The sequence below is a fragment of the Macaca mulatta genome, chromosome 16 (assembly GCF_049350105.2).
Source record: "Macaca mulatta isolate MMU2019108-1 chromosome 16, T2T-MMU8v2.0, whole genome shotgun sequence".
In the NCBI taxonomy this organism is placed as follows: Eukaryota; Metazoa; Chordata; class Mammalia; order Primates; family Cercopithecidae; genus Macaca; species Macaca mulatta.
In genome coordinates this window covers 20,738,015-20,757,884 of record NC_133421.1, presented here as the reverse complement: position 1 = coordinate 20,757,884, position 19,870 = coordinate 20,738,015, and the positions used below count along the sequence as shown (strand labels likewise).

Below are 19,870 nucleotides of genomic sequence, written 5' to 3'. Positions count from 1 at the left end.
CTGTGTAGGTTTCGACCACTACATTTTAGTGATTTGTTATAGTAGCAGCAGGAGACAAACACAGACAGTGTTGGTAGACCTGCCGGAAAGCCCATACGTACCGCGATCGCCAGCGTGACTGCGTCCAGCTCCAGCTTGCCCAGGTGGCCACAGAACACGGAGCTTATGAAGCTGATCAGGAACACCATCAGCTGAACCAAGAACTGGGAAGAGAGGGGAACGGGAAGGGAGGTGAGTGCCCACCATCGCAGGGAAGCCTGGGGCCCCAAGGATGACCCCGACCCAACAAGTCCAGTCAGAAATAAAGAAATCCGACTTCAGTGAGCCTCTGCCACCTTTCACAGGCAAATGTACAATTTCTGGGGCTGGGGATGGGAGGCTTTTTGAAATATTAAAACATTTATTTGCAACCACTGGGTCAGAATCACTTTTTCTGAGAACTTCCCAGCCTTTTCAGTTTTTTTTTTTTTTTTTTTTTTGAGACAGAGTCTCGCTCTGTCGCCCAGGCTGGAGTGCAGTGGCCGGATCTCAGCTCACTGCAAGCTCCGCCTCCCGGGTTTACGCCATTCTCCTGCCTCAGCCTCCCGAGTAGCTGGGACTACGGGCGCCCGCCACCTCGCCTGGCTAGTTTTTTTGTATTTTTTAGTAGAGACGGGGTTTCACCATGTTAGCCAGGATGGTCTCGATCTCCTGACCTCGTGATCCACCCATCTCGGCCTCCCAAAGTGCTGGGATTACAGGCTAGAGCCACCGCGCCCAGCCTCTTTTTTTTTTTTTTGAGACAGAGTCTCACACTGTCACCTGGACTGGAGTGCAGTGGTGCGATCTCGGCTCACTGCAACCTCCGCCTCCCGGGTTCAAGTGATTCTCCTGCCTCAGCCCCCTGAGCAGCTGGGATTATAGGTGGGCGCCACCACGCCCACCTAATTTTTGGATTTCTAGTAGAGACGGGGTTTCACCATGTTAGTCAGGCTGGTCTCGAACCACTGACCTCATGATCCGCCTGCCTTGGCCTCCCAAAGTGCTGGGATTACAGGCATGAGCCACCACGCCCAACCTGCCTTTTTGGTCTTTCGCTTCAGTTTCCCAAGCCATAGATCACATTAAATTTCCTCTGAAATCTGCAGAGGCGGCCTTCTGGGATAACCCCCTTGTTATCCAAGATTCCTAGTGCAGACTGGAGGGAATGCGGCCTTCAACAACAAGAACTCATTCCAGCAAGGAAGTCTGTAGACCGGAGGAGCCGGAGGTAGCGATGAGATCGTCCATTTGGAGTCCCAGTGGGATCCGGACTCTCAGGGTGAAACATTACAGGCCTGCTGAACACCTTGCAATCTAGGAAGCCTCAGATGTGAGGGCAAATTCTGGATTATTGAACCTTTCTTCCTCGAAATTCCAGGCGGCAATTCTATGAATTGCTCCACAGTGCTTTCACTACAGGAATGGATAATGCGCTTATTTCTGGAGGTTAACTTAAAATCACCTCCTGCCCCCCACCCACTAGACCCAGGCCGTCCAGTATCTTTCTTGAGGAATCCTCTCTCCCCTGGCAGGTTACATGGCCCAAAATGGGGGGTTCACCTGATCCCTGTTCCCTAGGAGAGAATGGGTGCCTAAGGATTTGCTGCTGCCGCCGCTGCCTGCATCTGCCCCATGGGGCCCTCACTGAAGCTGGTACCCCAGAGTTGGTGATGCTGCTGCTGGTCCAGCCACAAGGCCACCTCTCACCTCCCTCAAGGAGAACAGAATCCTCTGTGCTGAGCCCACAGAAAGGCCCCTCTTTTAGGGCTTCAATGACTTAGCTTCATTGGACCTCCACCAGGCTCACACACAGCCCATCTGCCAGCTCTGCAGCCAACCCAAAATGGCTACATCAGGACCTCATCAGGCCCCCGAGCCATGATGGTTCCGATGATCTCCCTCTTTTCTTCCCTAGAATCCACATCTGGGGAGAGACCATTTTCAACTCCTGTGATGGGCCCAGAACTTCAGAGCATGCAAAGCCTGTTCCTAATCCTAGGGGTGGGTGTGTGTGTGTGTGTGTGTGTGTGTGTGTGGTTGTAGGAGAATTATCTTTCTTGTATCAACTCCTACATGATCCAGGCACCTCTCTCACTACCACAGAAGCCTAATGTGAATTTAATCGCCAACAGTCCCCCACTACTGAACGTGAGGGGCACTTTTGCAATGTTCTGCGTGAGTAAGCCAAAATGAGACAGAAGATGGGAATAAAAAGGGGGCGGCGTGGAGGTGTCAATAAAAAAGGCTGGGATGAAGAACCAGATGCTGTAGAATCTAAACCTAGAGCCAATGGACGCCCCGTAGGCCTGTACTGGGAACGGTGCCACATGATTTAGGCATTGTCACCACCCTTACAGATGTCCCCATTAGGTGGAGCTTGGTCTCTCTTTAAATTGTGAATTCATGTACTTTTAAAGGCCACAGGGTTCTTTTTGTTTGTAAACTCGGCATCACTTCCAAATCTTTTCAGCTCACTGTGCTTTAAGCTTTTGCATATCATCTGTCACAAGCGGTTGTGTTCACAGAATCTGTCTTCTCCTTTCCCACGGAACATCGCGTTTCCACTCCACGGTTCCCTGCCTCCCTGCGGGCCACCTGTGAGCTGATTTCCATGGCTTCGCGTGGAAATGTGCTCGGTCTCCCCTACTACCCGATCTTTGGAGTGCCACCCAGATTTTACCATCACAAATTGCACTGCCCTGAACATCTTTCTCACTTGGGTGGAGCCCCGTCCAAGGGTGGGAATCATTAGATGTCTTGGATACAAAAGTCCAGGAAGTTGAGCTGAGTTAGACTAATCCATGTGAGATGCACCTTCAATGTCAATGCCAGCAAAAATAGTTTTCTGAGAGCTGCTGCGGCTCTGCTGGGGTTACAGCAACAACCCTGAGTCGGGCAGCCTCATGCAGCCGGCCCATCCTGAAAGTCCGTGCCAGGGATCTTGGCTTCAGTCCAGATTTACTAACCTCTTCTCAGATCTTGGTTTCAAGCCCTTTGGGTGAACACTTGGCCACAGGCTGTGGATCATGTACATAAGGGTCACCTGGGAGGCTTTACCCTGGCCCATTGCAAGCCCCAGGAGGTTAGGCTGGGCTCAGTGGCTCACACCTGTAATCTCAACACTTTGGGAGGCCGAGGCGGGTGGATCACCTGAGGTCAGAAGTTCGAGACCAACATGGTGAAGCCCCGTCTCTATTAAAAATATAAAAAATTAGCTGGGCGCAGTGGTGCACACCTGTAATCCCAGCTACTAGGGAGGCTGAGGCAGGAGAATTGTTTGAACCCAGGAGGCAGAGGTTGCAGTGAGTGGAGATCGAACCGCTACACTCCAGCCTGGGCGACAGAGACTCCATCTCAAAAAAAAAAAAAAGAAAGAAAGAAAAGGCCCAGGAGGTCCGTGGGGCTGAGGAATCTTCATTTCAGTATATCCCCACGCTCCCTCATACACACCCAGGCAAGATGCATGTGGTCCAGGGTCACACTTTGAGTGCTCCAGACCCTCTGGGACTGTGCTATCACAGAGCGTATTTCTGTGCCCAGGGAATGAACCAATTCTGGACAAAGGCCTGTTCCGCTAGATGTCTCAGCAGCTGCTGTCTGAAGAACAGCCTGAACTGGCAGTGGCTTGGACAGAGCTGAATGGATGACAGAAATTGCCAGACTGGGCCGGGCACGGTGGCTCATGCTTGCAATCGCAGCACTTGGGGAGGCTGAGGCGGGAGGACTGCTTGAGCCCAGGAGTTCAAGACCAGCCCAGGCAACATTTTGTAGAGACCACATCTCTACAAAAAAATACCAAAAATAGCATGCATGGTGGCACGCACCTGTGATCCCAGCCACTCAGGAGCCTGAGGCATGAAGGACCACTGGAGCTCAGGAGTTTGAGGCTGCAGTGAGCCACTCACACCACTGCATTCCAGCCTGGGTGACAGAGCAAGACCCTGTCTCAAACAAAGAAACTTCCAGACTGACCGTGCTTCCGTCCCTTCTTGTCACAGCGACCCTGCTCAGATTTTGGCTGGACAACAATAAGCAAACTTGGCAGCCAGATAAAGACTTTCAATGCCTGGTGGCTTTAGAAGTTGCTCTCCAGGGAGAGCACGTGTCAGGCACCTCCAGACAGCCTCTCCTACCCGCTCCCATGACTGCTGAAAGTTCGCTCACTGGAAACAAGCTGAGAGGTCACCTGGGACAGCCCCCCTTCCTTTACATGCGAGGAAACACAGCCCAGGAGGTTTCGCAATCAGCCCAGCCACCTGACTCTCAACTCAGATGGTTACATACAGCCACTGTCTTTGGAGCACGAAGTACATCCAAGCACTGGGGGAACAGGTGTGAGTTAGACACCATTACTTCATTTCTGCCCCGTGGGACCCACAGTACAGATGGTTCTGACTTACAATTTTTCAACTTTGCAGTGGTGCGAAAGCAATGGACATTCAGTAGAAACTGTACTTGGAATTTGGGATATTGGTCTTTTCCTGGGCTAGTAATGTGTAATCTCAGACTTGCAGTGCCTGTCAGGGCAGTGAGCCACAGCTGCCCATCAGCCCTGCCATCACAAGTGCAGGCAACTGACACTCTACAGTAGACTGTGTTGCCAGCATTTTTTGGGTATTGTTTTGTGTTTTTGCATCCCATCATGAGTACAAAACGGCCATATGTGTCTCCTGCTTCTGGGGAAAAGAACTGAAGATAATTGGCCAGCATAGGGGTGGCAAGCCAGTCACGGCCGTCCCACGTAAGTCAGGACTCTTGCAATCCATGATCTCATCCTTTAGAGGCATTTCGACTTAATGATACTTTCAGTGCACATAACCCCATCGTAAGCCAGGGAGCATCTGTAGAGTAGGGAAAGATGTTCAAAACGCAATAAATTACACAGCTCAAGACTTTTGTGTGATGCGCTATGGGGTGCAACAGAGAATTCAGAGGTTTCTGGGGGAAATGAAGTGGAGCTGAAACCTGCATGATGAACAAGTCAATGTCATATAGTTGGGTACCAGAGACTTGTCTGTAGGGGAGGACTTTCCAGGCTGAGGCACTGAAAGGAGGCTGGGTGGAGGGTGTAACCAGGAGATAGGGACGAGAGATGAGGCTGGAGGGCTGGCCAGGCCCTGGCCATAGAGGGCTTTGCAGGACCAAGGAAAAGGTTCTGAGCAGGAGGCATAAGCTCAGATGGGCATTTAAAAAGTGGATCCCTCTGAGAGGTATTTAAGGAGTTAAAGCCAAAGGCCTTGGTGAGGACGGATTGGAGGAGGAAACGGGGAGTAGAGGCGGCGGGGGCCGGACCTCACCCGGCTTTCCTCTATCCAGCTCCTACCATCTTTGACTACTTTCTCTCACCCTTTGAAAGGGAGGAACCGCCATCCCTGTAGGTCTTCTCTTCCTCCGGCCTAGGCCCGGTCTGTCTCTGACCAGGCTTCTCCTGTAGAATCTGGTGTCAGTAACCACTTCCTGATCAATATCTTCTCCATTGCCTTCAGGATACAATTCAAAAGGTCAGCCTGCATTTTTTCCTTTGTGTGTCCTGGGTAAAGTGGGTCTCTCCAGATCCCCCACCTCACTCCCCTCAACCTGCCTGTCTTATCTGATATTTCCGCCCTGCAGCCCTAGAAGGTCCACCAGCTCCTTCCCATACAAGTGGAAACAATTCCTTGAGTTGGGGCCTAGGCTATGCCACCTCTGTTACATCCTGGGCAATGCCCGGGGGTCCACCTTTGGTGTTACTTTTCAGAACTTTTGCTGTTTGAAGTTTCTCAATTCAGCCAGGTGATGAGAGGCTGATGACAAAGAGGAGGCACAACTGGAGTACCTGAGGCCAGGTACATTCCTTCCCTTGCAAATCCAGTCTTCCTCAAGCTCTCTCCAAGATAAAATGGACACATTTTTTTGAGAAGTAAGCACCATTCGGCTCACACTTTCCATTGTGTTAGGGGTTATTCTCTTTACGAAGGCCTCATTTAAAGCCCAGTGAGACCTCAAGGGTCAGGGTTAACTTGAGAGGTCTGGAAGGGAGATGGCGAATAAGAGAGAAAATTACAGAGAGGAGAGCCAGATAGGGCATCTTCCTCATGTTATGTTGGACACTTGGAGTAGAATTGGACAATGAGCATGGGAAAAGAAGGGAGTGGTCTTTCCTTATCCCATGCCCTTTAGCAAACAGAAAACTTTACAGCAGATGGGATTAGAGATGGGGAGACAGACCCAGGCGGGTCCACATACACTTCATGAAAGACTAAAACAGGTAGCAAAACTCTACAATCACATTTTCACAAAGCAGAGACACACACGCACAAAGGACTGGAAGGAAATTCCAGTCCCAAATTACCTCTCAGTGGTGAGATTTCAGAGGGTTTTTTCCTTCTGTTGGTCTTGGTTTTCTATTTTTTCTACAGTAAATATGCATGACATTTGTAATAAACACAGTGGTATACATGCGTGTACATACAAAGAGAAGGGTGAGGTCCCCGGTGCGTCAATCCAGCGCTCATCCCTGGAGACCTGGAGAGGCACCCCACATCAAGGGAATCAGGCTACTAGGAGGGCTGGATTTCAGAAACCTGCCCTGTTATTATTATTATTGTTATTATTATTATTGCTATACTATTAAAGCAATAACAGGCTGGGCAAGGTGGCTCATGCTTATAATCCCAGCTCTTGGGAGGCCGAAGGCAGGAGGATTGCTTGAGCCCAGGAATTCAAGCAATGGGCAACAAAGGGAGACCCTATCTCTAACCCAAATACAGAAATTAGCCAGGCATGGTGGTGTGTGCCTGTAGTCTCCACTGCTTCGGAAGTTGAGGCTGCAGTGAGCTGTGATCGCACTACTGCACGCCAGCCTGGCCGACAGATCAAGACCCTGTCTCAAAAAAAAAATTAATAAAACAATAATAGCCTTAGAAAGCCCCTTCTTACAGCAGCTCTGTGAGGGAGTGTTAGGACAAGACACGATTATTATCTCCATTTTACAGATGAATACGCAGAGACCAGAAGAGGTTAAGAGGCTGTTTCAATTCGCACAGCTGCTTCCTGACTTACTTTCGGAGGTCAAAGCAGGGCATGCAGCCCCAGGTCTTGAGATTCCAAATCATGAGGTGTTTCTTTATTTTGGTTTTTTTGAGACAGAGTTTTGCTCTTTTTGCCCAGGCTGGATGGAGTGTAATGGCGCTATCTCGGCTCACTGCAACCTCCACCTCCCAGGTTCAAGCGATTCTCCTGCCTCAGCCTCCCAAGTAGCTGGGATTACAGGCATCTGCCACCACGCCTGGCTAATTTTTTTTTTTTTTTTTTTGCATTTTTAGTAGAGACAGGGTTTCACCCGGTTAGCCAGGATGGTCTCGATCTCTTGACCTCGTGATCCGCCTGCATCTGCCTCCCAAAGTGCTGGGATTACAGGCGTGAGCCACTGGGCCCGGCCATGAGGTGTTTTTTTTTTTTTTTTTTTTTTTTTTTTTTAGACCAAGTCTCACTCTGTCGTCCAGGCTGGAGTGCAGTGGCACGATCTGGCTCACTGTAACCTCCACCTCCCAGGTTCAAGCGATTCTTGTGCCTCAGCCTCTGGAGTAGCTGGAACTACAGGCGCCCGCCACCACGTCTGGCTAATTTTTGTATTTTTAGTAGAGACGGAGTTTCACCATTTTGCCCAGGCTGGTCTCAAACTCCTGACCTCAAGTGATCCACCCGCCTCGGCCTCCCAAAGTGCTGGGATTACAGGCGTGAGCCACCGTGCCCGGCCCCAAATCATGAGTTCTTTCTGGTCTGTAAGAAAGCATCGCTGATGGATCTTCATTCCATGGCTTTGACCTCGGCATTACTCTTGCTGTCCTGCACACCACAGCGTGTGCCACAATATCCCACAAACCACCGAGTCTCCACTCCAGGGGCACAGCGGCCCCCCTCAGCCCGCGCAGGTGCAGAATGTGGGCCTCAAAGTCAAAAGCTTATTCACGCCTTAAGTGCATACCAGTCGCTTCTTGTGCAGCGTCCTACCCTCTCGGTTTGAAAACCACCCAAGCTGGCAGGAGAACGTGGATAGGATTATATTTTTGTGGTTTTAAAAACCACATTACTTTTAGGAGACAAGGCAGAAACAGCCCTAACCTAATGATTAAAAAGAAAAGAATCCCACAGATAAGAACACCTCGATCCCACAAAGAACCACATTAAAACGCTTTTTTTCTGTTACATACATACTACTGGCAGGGAGGGGGTGGTACAGGATGCCTCTGGTTTCCTCGGTGGAGGTTGACTTAATTCTGAAGAAATCATTTCGCAGCTCTAAGTCCACGACAGACCACGCACCTCCTCCTCCATGCCTCGGGATTATTTAGATCGCTGAGCTTCCAAACTTTTTACAGCTAATTTTCAAAGAAACAAGTTCCCTCGTGTTTTGAAGTTCAGGCAACTTGTGCTTTGTTGGTTGAAATCAGCTCCCAGAGAAGGCAGCCCCGGATGCAAATGCAGCCTGGACCTGCTTGAGCCCCGTTAGGCGCAAAGGTCCCAGCTCCCCGGTGTCTCCTGGCGCAGGAGGCAGGAGCCGCCGGCCTCTCCGGGCCAACGTGCGCCTAGGCGCATGCCAGCCGTGCCCGCAGTGCCCCGCGGGGCTCCCAGTCGGGTGGTGCGGAGCGGAGGGCGGCCGGGACGCAGGCGGAGGAGCTGGGGTGCCTGCCCGGCTCCTGGCACTATGCTCCCCGGCGCCCGGCCGCGGCCAGCTTGCTCTATCCCCAAACTCCGCCAACTCACCCGCGGAGGCAGGACTCACCAGGCCCCCAGCTCGCCGGGACCGGCCTCCCACGGAAGCCACCTTACTCACCGCCGGGCCCGCCAGGACCAAGAGCGCCCGCAGCTCCTCTCGGAAGGCGGACAGCCTCAGGCAGCGCGACCCACGGAGCTCAAGGGTGGCCTCCGGGCCTCCGCGCACGGGCGCGGGCTCCTCAGGATCCTCCATGTGACTGGCGCGCTGCGGCCGGGTAGCGCAGAGGCAGGCAGTGGGGACCGCGCAACGCAGCCGGCTCTGCAGTCCCCGCCCCGGCCGCCCGCCCAGAGCCCGCCCCGCGCCTGGCGCCCGGGGGCCCGACTGAGCTCGCAGCCAGGCAGCCTGCGACCTTGGGCGCACCCTTTGCACCTTTTTCTGCACCACTGCGGACGCCTGCGGGTCTTGCAAAGACCAAGGAACTCCTGCACTTGGAAGGCAAAGTTTGAAAAAGCTCTGCAAACTAACGGAATGCGCTCCGGGGACTGGGTCCTCCAAGTCTCGCGGACGCCAGGACTCACCCCGCCTCTGCACCTCCGCTGGGAGTTTCAGGTTCTGAATGACCTGGCGTGGAAGGACTCAGAGGCCTCGAGCGGTGACTAGGTTAGCACCCCGCGGGGTGTATGGGTGGGGCGCATTTACTGTGCAGATTGAACAGATTGAGTTGGTTACACGCTTTGATGCTGGTTTGGATGCTGGTTTGGATGCTGGTTGCATACTCCTCTCCTTTCATCAGTTGTTCCATTAGAGAACTTAGAATCTACCAGGGTAGAGCAACATGCTCCCATTTGCCAAGTTGCACAGTTGGTGCCCGCTGGTCGTGTTGGAAGTTTATCCGTCAGCCTGCTGTGGGAGTACAAGAGGCTGTTGCCCAGAAGGGCGTGGGCAGCGCGCTTTCCTCCCAGAGCCTCAGCTTCCTCATCTGCAAACGTGAAAGAACATCTCGTCGCCAGCTATGAAGACTGGGGTTGCCTGGGCGGAGGACCTGAGCCAGTGCCACCTGCCCTCAGCCTGGCACCAGCCATTACCTAATAAGTGTCAGTTACCAGGACAAGAATGATTTCTGTAATAGTCAAAATTCCTTCCATTGTAAGTGATCCAATGTAAGTAAAGAAAACGGAAAACAAATTTTTTGGCTCACATAATCAGCAAGTGTGGATTCAGGAATTTTTTTTTTTTCTTTTTTCTTTTTTTTTTTTTTTGATACAGAGTCTCACTCTGTCCCCCAGGCTGGAGTGCAGTGGCACCATCTCGGCTCACTGCAAGCTCCGCCTCCCGGGTTCACGCCATTCTCCTGCCTCCCGAGTAGCTGGGACTACAGGCGCCCACCACTACGCCCGGCTAATTTATTTTGTATTTTTAGTAGAGAAGGGGTTTCACCGTGTTGGCCAAGATGGTCTCGATCTCCTGACTTCGTGATCTTCCCGTCTCGGCCTCCCAAAGTGCTGGGATTACAGGCGTGAACCACCGCGCCCGGCCGGATTCAGGGATTTAAAAACAAGATCATTCGGCGTGGTGAAACACCAGGCCAACATGGTGAAACACCGTCTCTACCGAAAATTAGCTGTGCGTCCTGGCGCGCGCCTGTAATCCCAGCTACTAGGGAGGCTGAGGCGGGAGAACTGCTTGAACCCGGGAGGCGGAGGTTGCAGTGAGCCGAGATCTCGCCACTGCACTCCAGCCTGGTGGCAGAGGGAGAATTCATCTTAAAAAAACACACACACACAAACAAGATCGTCCCTCTCCCCATCTCGGTCCCTCTCCTCCCTTCTCCTTGCCCGTTGGGATTTCTTTCCGTGGTTTCTCTTCCTCCTCTGCAAGCAACCTTTCTCTTCCTGTGCAGGTTACAGCGGTGGGTGGCCTCTGATGCCCTCGTTTCTATCTTTCCCATCTGTTAAACCAGAAAGTAAGGCCCTCCCCTCCTCTCTTCTGGCTCCAAACTAACAAACAAAAAACTGGGAGAAAATCTGGTTGGCCCTGCTTAGGTTTCTTGCCCACCTCTGGAACAATCGCCCTGGGTGGGAAAATAGGGTCTGATGTTTGGCTTGCCCTGGACCATGCACCCAGCTTTGTACCTACAGGGTAGAATTAGGTGCCCTGTGACTGGTCTCGTCCCACGAGGACTGCACGTATGGAGTAGAGAAGTTTTCCAAAAGAACTGAGAGTCTCAACAGACAAATATCCAAGGATGTTCACTAGATCTGTGATCACTGCTGTTCTTTGATAATCTTCTGGAAGTCCTGACTGATGTAATAAGACAGGAAATGGAAATGTAATGTATAATATTAGGAAAGAAAAGGCAAAGGGATTACTCACAGTAGAAATTGCCAGACTGGACCAGGCACAGTGACTCATGCCTATAATCGTAACACTTTGGAAGGCCGAGGTGGGAGGATCACTTGAACCCAGGAGTTTTGAGACCAGCCTGGGCAACACAGTGAGACCCCATCTCCTAAAAAAAAAAAAAAAATCCACACAACCCAACCCAAAGAAATAAAATATGAAGAAAAACTAATAGAATTGGTAAAGGGGTTTAATAAAGTTGCTACATAGAAGTTCTTCGGCCGGGCGCGGTGGCTCAAGCCTGTAATCCCAGCACTTTGGGAGGCCGAGACGGGTGGATCACGAGGTCAGGAGATCGAGACCATCCTGGCTAACACGGTGAAACCCCGTCTCTACTAAAAATACAAAAAAACTAGCCAGGCGAGGTGGCGGGCGCCTGTAGTCCCAGCTGCTCGGGAGGCTGAGGCAGGAGAATTGCGCGAACCCGGGAGGCGGAGCTTGCAGTGAGCGGAGATCTGGCCACTGCACTCCAGCCTGGGCGACAGAGCGAGACTCCGTCTCAAAAAAAAAAAAAAAAAGAAGTTCTTCAACAAGTCATATCAGTCCTTTATATTGGTAATAACATATATGAAAATACTAAAAGAAATCCTTCACAATAGCAACAAAAAGTAAAAAGTCCATGTGATGCAGAGCATAACTCCTCACTCCTTAAAGATGGATTGTACATAGTGACTTCCTTCCAAAAAGTAGAACAGGAAAATTAATTTTCAATTAACATATTAGGTTTTAGTCCACTTCTGTGTATTCCATTATTTTAAAATTTAATAGAATGACTCTAAAAGCAATTGATAGTGTAAACAGGAAGATATAACAAAAACTCTGAAAAAGAAAAGTAAGGAGGAAAGAAGTAGCTCTGTTGGCTGATAAATAGCTTTTAAAACAATGTGTGGTTGGCTGAGCTTGGTAGCCCACACCTGTAGCCCCAGCACTTTGGGAGGCTGAGGTGACAGGATTGACTGAGCCCAACAGTTTGAGGCTGCGGTGAGCTACGATTGCACTACTGCACTCCAGCCTGGACAGCAGAGTGAGACCCTATCTCAATAAAAGACAAAACAATAAAATAATTTAAAAAACAAAGAACCCTGTTGTTAGGATTTTGACATTGCATTATATCTGCAGATTTATTCAGAAAGAATGCACCTCATGAAAATACTGTCTTCTAGTTAAATCATATCCCTAGTCTAATCAGTACTTATCTAGGGAATGGGACACTCACTGGACTAGGGATATGATGAATTTGTTATTGATGCTTGATAAATAGTCATAATTATGTTCATATATGGTTCTTAACTTTCTGAAATATATTATTAAAAGCATGTATTAAAGTTGAATTTTATCAGTTTGTTTTGTTTTGTTTTGGGACAGGATCTCTCTCTGTCACCTAGGCTAGAGTGCAATGGTTTGATCTCGGCTCAAAGCAGCTTCAACCACCCTGACTCAAGCAATCCTCCCACCTTAGCCTCCTGAAGAACTGGGACTACATCCATGTGCCACCAAACCTGGCTAATTTTGTTTTCTTTTTCCTTTTTTTTTTTTTTTTTGAGACGGAGTTTCACTCTTGTTGCCCAGGCTGGAGTGCAATTGTGCGATCTTGGCTCACCACAACCTCCGCCTCCTGGGTTCAAGCAACTCCCCTACCTCAGCCTCCCGAGTAGCTGGGATTACAGGCATGTGCCACCATGCCCGACTAATTTTGTATTTTTTTTTTTTTTTTTTAGAGATGGGGTTTCTCCATGTTGGTCAGGCTGGTCTCAACCTCAGGTGATCCACCTGCCTAGGCCTCCCAAAGTGCTGGGATTACAGACATGATCCACCATGCCCGGCCTGTTTTCATATTTTTTATAGAGACAAAGAGGTCTCACTATATTGCCCAGACTGGTCTCAAACTCCTGGGCTCTAAGCGATCCTCATACCTTGGCCTCCCAGAGTGCTGGGATTACAGGCATGAGCCACCGTGCTCACAGATTTTTTTTTTTTTTAGTATTAATTGAAATAATCATATTTTTCTTCTCTTTTTGCTTGTTAATATAAGTTCATTGTAGATTTCCTAATGTGTAGCTGTCACTGATTCCTGGAATAAACTTCCCTTATTCCTAATAGTATACTATAACAGGTATATAGCGGTAGATTTATTGCTAATATTATATTCAGGATTTTGATATTTATTTATTTTTATAGAGACAGGGGTCTCACTATGCTGCCCAGGCTGGTCTTGAAATCCTGAACTCAAGCAGTCCTCCTGCCTTGGCTTCCCAAAGTGCTGGGATTACAGGCGTGAGCCGCTGCGCCCGGCTTCCGTCTATCTTTAGGCTCCGTAATTTTTCAAATACCATAAGAATGATCTGTTTCTTGAAGGTTTGAAGGCCACTCCCCTAGAGGACCATCTGATGCCTTTATAGAAGGGGCATTTTATTTAAAAATAAGAAAAAAAGTAAAAAGTTTTCTATTTACTTAGAAGTTGCTGGTCTATTCAGGGTTTTTTTTTAACCTCTTCTTGAATTAATTTTGGTCACTCGTGATAAGTGTTTATTGATTGCTGCTGTAACACATTACCACAAATTTAATGGGTTACAATAACACAAAGTTACTAGTTAACAGAGGTCAGAAGCCTGAAATGGGTTTCGTGGGGCTGAAATCAAGGTGTTGGCAGAGCTGCTTTCTTGCTGGGGCTCAGGAAGAATCCATTCCCTTGCCTGTTCCTGCTTCTAGATGCCACCTCCCTCTTCCTCCATCTCCAAAGCGCATCATTGCAGCCTCTGTTCTTTCATCACGTCTCCTTTTTCCAGCTTTTACTCTCTTGTCTTCCTCTCAGAAAAAGAGATTCCATTAGGCCCACCCGATAACCCAGAATAACCTTTGCATCTTACGATCCTTGCAGTAATCACATCTCCAAGTCCCTTTGCCACGCAAGGTTACGTATTCACAGGTTTCAAGAGTTAGGATGGGGACATCTTTGGGGGGCCTTATTCAGCATCTCATACTCACCATGTTCTGACCACGTCTCCGTCTTACCTGTATTTTAAAATTCTGATTAGCTTTTCATTTTCTAGTGGGTACTTTCTCAGGATATTGTGGCGTGTGCTTTCTGAATGTTTGCAGCCATCATATTTTACACATTCCCATGCTTCTAGCGTTACATGTTACAGGTGAAAACTCCAATCCACTAAGATTCTCTCTCTCTTTCTTTTTTTTTTTTTTTTTTTTTTTGAGATGGCGTCTCACTCTGTCGCCCAGGCTGAAGTACAGAGTGCAATGGTACGATCTCAGCTCACTGCAACCTCCACCTCTCAGGTTCAAGCGATTCTCCTGCTTCAGCATCCCGAGTAGCTTGGATTACAGACATATGCCACCATACCTAGCTAATTTTTTTTGTATTTTTAGTGAATATGGGGTTTCACCATGTTGGCCAGGCTGGTGTTGAACTCCTGACCTCAAGTGATCCATCCACCTCGGCCTCCCAAAGTGCTGGGATTACAGGCGTGAGCCACCGTGCCCAGCCCCAATTCTCTTTTTTGTTTTTGAGATGAACTCTCACTCTTTTGCCCAAGCTGGAGTGGCTAGATCTTGGCTCATTCCAACCTCTACCTCCTGGGTTCAAGCAATTCTCCTGCCTCAGTCTCCTGAGTAGCTGGGACTACAGGCATGTGCCACCATGCCTGGCTAATTTTTGTATTTTTAGTAGAGATGAGGTTTCACTATGTTGGCCAGGCTAGTCTCGAGCTCCTGACCTCATGATCTGCCCGCCTCAGCCTCCCAAAGTGCTGGGATTACAGGCGTGAGCTACCGCACCCGGCCCTCGATACTCTTTTTATTGTAGAATTGATGGTGGTCATTATGGCTAGTTCCCCAACATTCCTTTCACCCCAAATGGCTCATTTTAGCCAGGCACAAGAATCTCATTTGCCTTCTCAGGGCCCTATGTAGGAATGGACATGCATGACCCAATTCTATTTAATGTATTTATATGTATATTAGAGAAAGTCTCACTATGTTGCCCAAGCTCATGATCCAATTCTAGCCATGAATCCTGAGTGAAAATCTAATGGTGTTTCTGGAAAACGTTTCCTATTTCTAACAGTCAGACAAGAAAAAGGCCCCTATCTTCTCCTTCAGATATTGCGGTATCCGAATTTTTTTTTTTTTTTTTTTTTTGAGACAGAGTCTCACTCTTTTGCCCAGGCTGGAGTACAGTGTGTGATCTTGGCTCACTGCAACCTCTGCTTCCTGGGCTTAAGAGGTCCTCCCACCTCAGTCTCCCAAATAGCTGGGACCACAGGAGCCCATCACCAAGCCTGGCTAATTTTTGTATATTTTTGTAGACACAGGGTTTCACCATGTTGTCCAGGCTGGTCTCGAACTCCTGAGCTCAAGCAATCCACCTGCCTTGGCCTCCCAAAGTGCTGGAATTACAGGCGTGAGCCACCACACCCAGCAGTATCTTAATGTTATGTCTGGAAGTGCTACAGCCATAATGCAGCTGCTGGCCCTAGGATAAAGCCAATATTGGAAAAGGGCAAAGCCAAGAGAATCACAGATATTAAATAAGACAGAGAAGGAGAGAGCAAGGGAGGCAGAGAGTATAAACAGGTGATTGTAAAAGACAAATATCTATTTTTGGCAAGAAAGGGGAAGGCTTTTTAAATTTAGATACATGGGGTAGTGCAGTGGCTTACGTCTGTAATCCCAGCACTTTGAAAGGCTGAGGCAGAAGAATTGTTTGAGCTCAGGAGTTCAACACCAGCATGGGCAACATGGTGAAACCCCATCTCTACAAAAAAAAAAAAATACAAAAATTAGCCAGGTGTGGTGGCATGCGCCTGTAGTCCCAGCTACTTGGGAGGCTGAGGTGGGAGGATCGCTTGAGCACAGAGTGGGGTGGAGGCTGCAGTGAGCTGTGATTGTGCCACCGCACTCCAGCCTAGGTGACAGACTGAGGCCCTGCCTCAAAAAATAAATAAATGCACTTAGACACACAGAAAGAGAGCCAGCTTTTTCAGTTTTGTTCACTTTGCCCACAAATCATCAAGGAAAACATAGAACTCAAAACTGACCAATTGGTTGATCTACAGGCATCAGAGGCTGCTCTCCATTCCAGGGAAAGAAAAGGCCCTTTTCTAATTGAGTAACTTGTCCTCACACTGTATATAAACAACAAAGACAAAACCGAGGAGCCAGGAGACATTGGGATCTCCAAGATAAACGCATAAACCAAAACAAGAACAACAAAAATCCACCATCAATAGTCAGAATTCCTGTTCAGTCCGCTGTCTGGCAGAGATCGGCTAATGGTCAGATAGTGAAAACCTCAATGAAGGGGGCATAAGTCGCTGTATACAAATCAGAACCCAAGCCAGAAACAGACCTGGCCAAGAATCAGACAGAATCTAGAAAGTAAAACAGAAACAAAGCCAGCAAACAGTCAAAAAAAACACAGGAGGCCCGGCGCGGTGGCTCACGCCTGTAATCCCAGCACTCTGGGAGGCCAAGGCGGGCGAATCATCTGAGGTCTGGTGAAACCCCGTCTTTACTAAAAATACAAAAAATAGCTGGTCATGGTGGTACGCGCCTGTAATCCCAGCTACTCAGGAGGCTGAGGCAGGAGAATGGCTTGAACCTGGGAGGCGGAGGTTGCAGTGAACCGAGATCACGCCACTGCACTCCAGCCTGGGGAACAAGAGTGAAACTGTCTCAAAAAAAAAAAAAAAAAAACAGGATTCTTGAGAGTTAAGGTTTATTGCCTCATGAAATTCATCCTTATTGGGAAGATCAAAGGATGAAATGAGTGTAAAAGTGCACTGTGACTCCTTTTTTTTTTTTTTTTTTTTTGAGACAGGGTTTCACTCTGTCACCCAGGCTGGAGTGTGGTGGCATGATTTCAGCTCACTGCAGCCTCAACCTCCTAGGCTCAAGTGATCCTCCCACTTCGGCCTCCTTAGTAGGGATTACAGGCGCTCACCACCATGCCTGGCCAATTTTTTAGTTTTTGTAGAGACGGGGTCTACCTATGTTGTCCAGGCGAGCCTCAAACTCCTGAGCTCAAGTGATCCTCCAGCCTGCGTTTGCCAGAGTGTTGGGATTACCGACATGAGCAGCCATGCCTGCCTGTGAACCCTATTGAGGAATGCAAATATAAGCCGTCACTATTAACATCATCATCTCCAAGTTATAGGAGCTTTAGAAATGATCTAGGTTCATTTGTGCACTTGGACAAACCGCCCCTGCAGCTCCAGGAGATAGATCAGTGCCTCAAGGCTTTCTGGGTAGACCCTTCCTAGTGGGAGAAAAAGCCAGAGGCAGATGCATTTTAGACAAGGAAAGAATGTTATCTGCACAACAACTGCACGGTCAGACTTCAGGGAATGGATTTCCAAATGAGAAAACACTACAGGTTTTTGAAGAAAGAAAGAAAGACAAGATTACTAAAGTTACTATCTGTCCGTTAATGATACGAAAAAAAAGAAAAAAACAGCGAAAACGTCACATGAAAATCGTATCCATAAAGGTCATAACGCATCTTCAGATATTAGCATTACAAAAATCAGAGAGAAGAATTTCAGGTCAGGGAGTCAACAACTTCCAGGAACGGCTCAAGTTTCACTGATTTGGGATACTAGGACTTAACAGAGTGACCCTGGTTTTTTTGGTTTGGTCTGGTTTATCTCAGAGCCCAGTGTTTGCTTTGTAATTTTCTCCTAACTGTGGGGTGTGATGCATGCACTTAGCCACCACCGTAGCAGTTCAAAGCGTCAGGTTTGGGGGTTTTATTTATTTATTTTTGTTTATTTTTGTTCTGAAACACAGTCTCACTCTGTTGTCCAGGCTGGAGTGCAGTGGCACGATCTCGGCTCGCTGCAAGCTCTGCCTCCTGGATTCAAGGGATCCTCATGCCTCAGTCTCCCAAGTAGCTGGGACTACAGGCACACGCCACCATGCTTGGGTAATTTTTGTATTTTCAGTAGAGACAGGGTTTCACCATGTTGGCCAGGCTGCTCTCAAACTCGTGACCTCAAGTGACCTGCCCACCTCTGCCTTCCAAAGTGCTAGGATTACAGGTGTGAGCCACTGTGGCCAGCCTGTTTTTTGTTGGTGGTGGTGTTTTTTTGTTTCGTTTTGTTTCTCGAGACAGCATCTTGCTCTGTCACCCACTTTGGAGTGCAGTGGTACAATCATGGCTCACCACAACCTTTAACTCCCTAGCTCAAGTGATCTTCCCGCTTTAGCCTCCCAAGTAGGCTCATGTCACCACGCCCAGCTAATATGTTTGTTGTTGTTGTTGTTGTTGTTGGTAGAGATGGGGTTTTGTTATGTTGCCCAGGCTGGTCTCTAATTCCTGCACTGAAGTGATCCTCCCACCTTGGCCTCCCAAAGTGCTGGGATTACAGGCGTGAACCACTGAGCCTGGTCATGAATTTAAATCTTACATAATTCCTCCTCTTTGAAACTTAATAACCATGTGGCAAACATTCCTAAACATGTGGTTGCCTCCCAAGGAACACATAAACAATGAAAAGTGGCAAAATCAAGATAATTCCAATCCACATGTATGAGAAACTCTAACAACCCGGATTGGATGTCCCCAAGTTGCCCAACCTGCTAAGGTCACCCTATCATCTAAAATCAAAATGAAAATGGTTGAATCCAAGCTTACCTATAGTGGGAAACCCAACACCCTTCCCCATGATAGCTCCAAAACAGGCTTGTGGTGGTGGGTTAGACAAGGGGCATTGGTGATTGGTTTAGGCAAACCAGGATCAACCCCTTGAAACTTAGATATGCTTACGTATGCCTAAGTGAAATGAACGACAGCAACCATAGAAAGGAATGAGAAGGAGGAATTAGGATTATTTTGTTATTATAAAGCACTTGTGTTACCTGTGAAGTGACATATTGTTATTTGAAAGTGGACTTGAATTAATTGTAAATGTATATTGCAAACTTTTGGGGAACCACTGAAAAAAGTTCTTTAAAAAAGAAAAAGAAACATAGGCTAGGCAAGGTGGCTCATGCCTATAATCCCAGCAATTTGGGAGCTGAGGTGGGAGGATTGCTTAAACCCAGGAGTTCGAAACCAGCCTGGGCAACGTAGCAAGTTCTCATCTCTATTAAAATAATAATAATAATGATAATAATAAAATAAAGCTATTTTAAATATAAAGACACATCTAGATTAAAGGCAAAGGGATGGAGAAAGATATATTATACTAACACTTATCAACAGAAAGCAAGGGTTAGCTCTACTGACTTCAGACAGATTTCAGAGCAAATAAAGGGATATCTTTATAGGGGTATTACACAATGGTAAAGGGGTGAATGCATAACCGTCTTTTTTTTTTTTTTTTTTTTTTTTTTTTTGAGACAGGGTCTTGCTCTCTCTGTGTCACCCAGGCTTGAGTGCAGTGTTACGATCTCGGCTCACTGCAACCTCAAGCGATCCTCTCACCTCAGCCTCCTGAGTAGCTGGGACTATAGGCACATGCCACCATTATGGCTAATTTTTGTATTTTTTTGTAAAGACAGGATTTTGCCAAATTGCCAAGGCTGGTCTTGAACTCCTGGACTCATGCAATCTGCCCACCTCGGCCTCCCAAAGTGCTTCACCCAGCCCCATATCAATCCTTAATGTGTGAAGCCAAAAACTGGTAGAACTACAAGAAGAAATACGTGAATCCACTATTATCAGTTGAAGATTTCAACACCCCTCTATCAAAAATGAACAGATCCAGTGAGCAGAAGCTCAGTAACTCAATAGCA

General features: G+C 48.2%; 1 protein-coding gene across 6 annotated transcripts in view; it reads right to left on the bottom strand.

Annotated features, from left to right (window-relative positions):
• SLC47A1 (solute carrier family 47 member 1) overlaps positions 1 to 8,977 on the bottom strand; it is a 46,364-nt gene extending 37,387 nt beyond the window's left edge. For 3 of the 6 annotated variants that reach the window (XM_015118789.3, XM_015118791.3, XM_077970521.1), the window contains exons 1-2: positions 8,837 to 8,977; positions 102 to 203 (exon numbers count right to left, since the gene is read on the bottom strand). In XM_015118789.3, coding sequence (XP_014974275.1) covers positions 102 to 203; positions 8,837 to 8,971 — 237 coding nt within the window. In that variant the 5' untranslated portion in view covers positions 8,972 to 8,977. Of the gene's footprint in view, positions 1 to 101; positions 204 to 5,367; positions 5,507 to 8,836 lie in introns of those variants that run through there. The other 3 variants (XM_077970523.1, XM_077970522.1, XM_028836102.2) reach the window with 3 other exon arrangements.
• Positions 8,978 to 19,870: the final 10,893 nt, after the last annotated feature.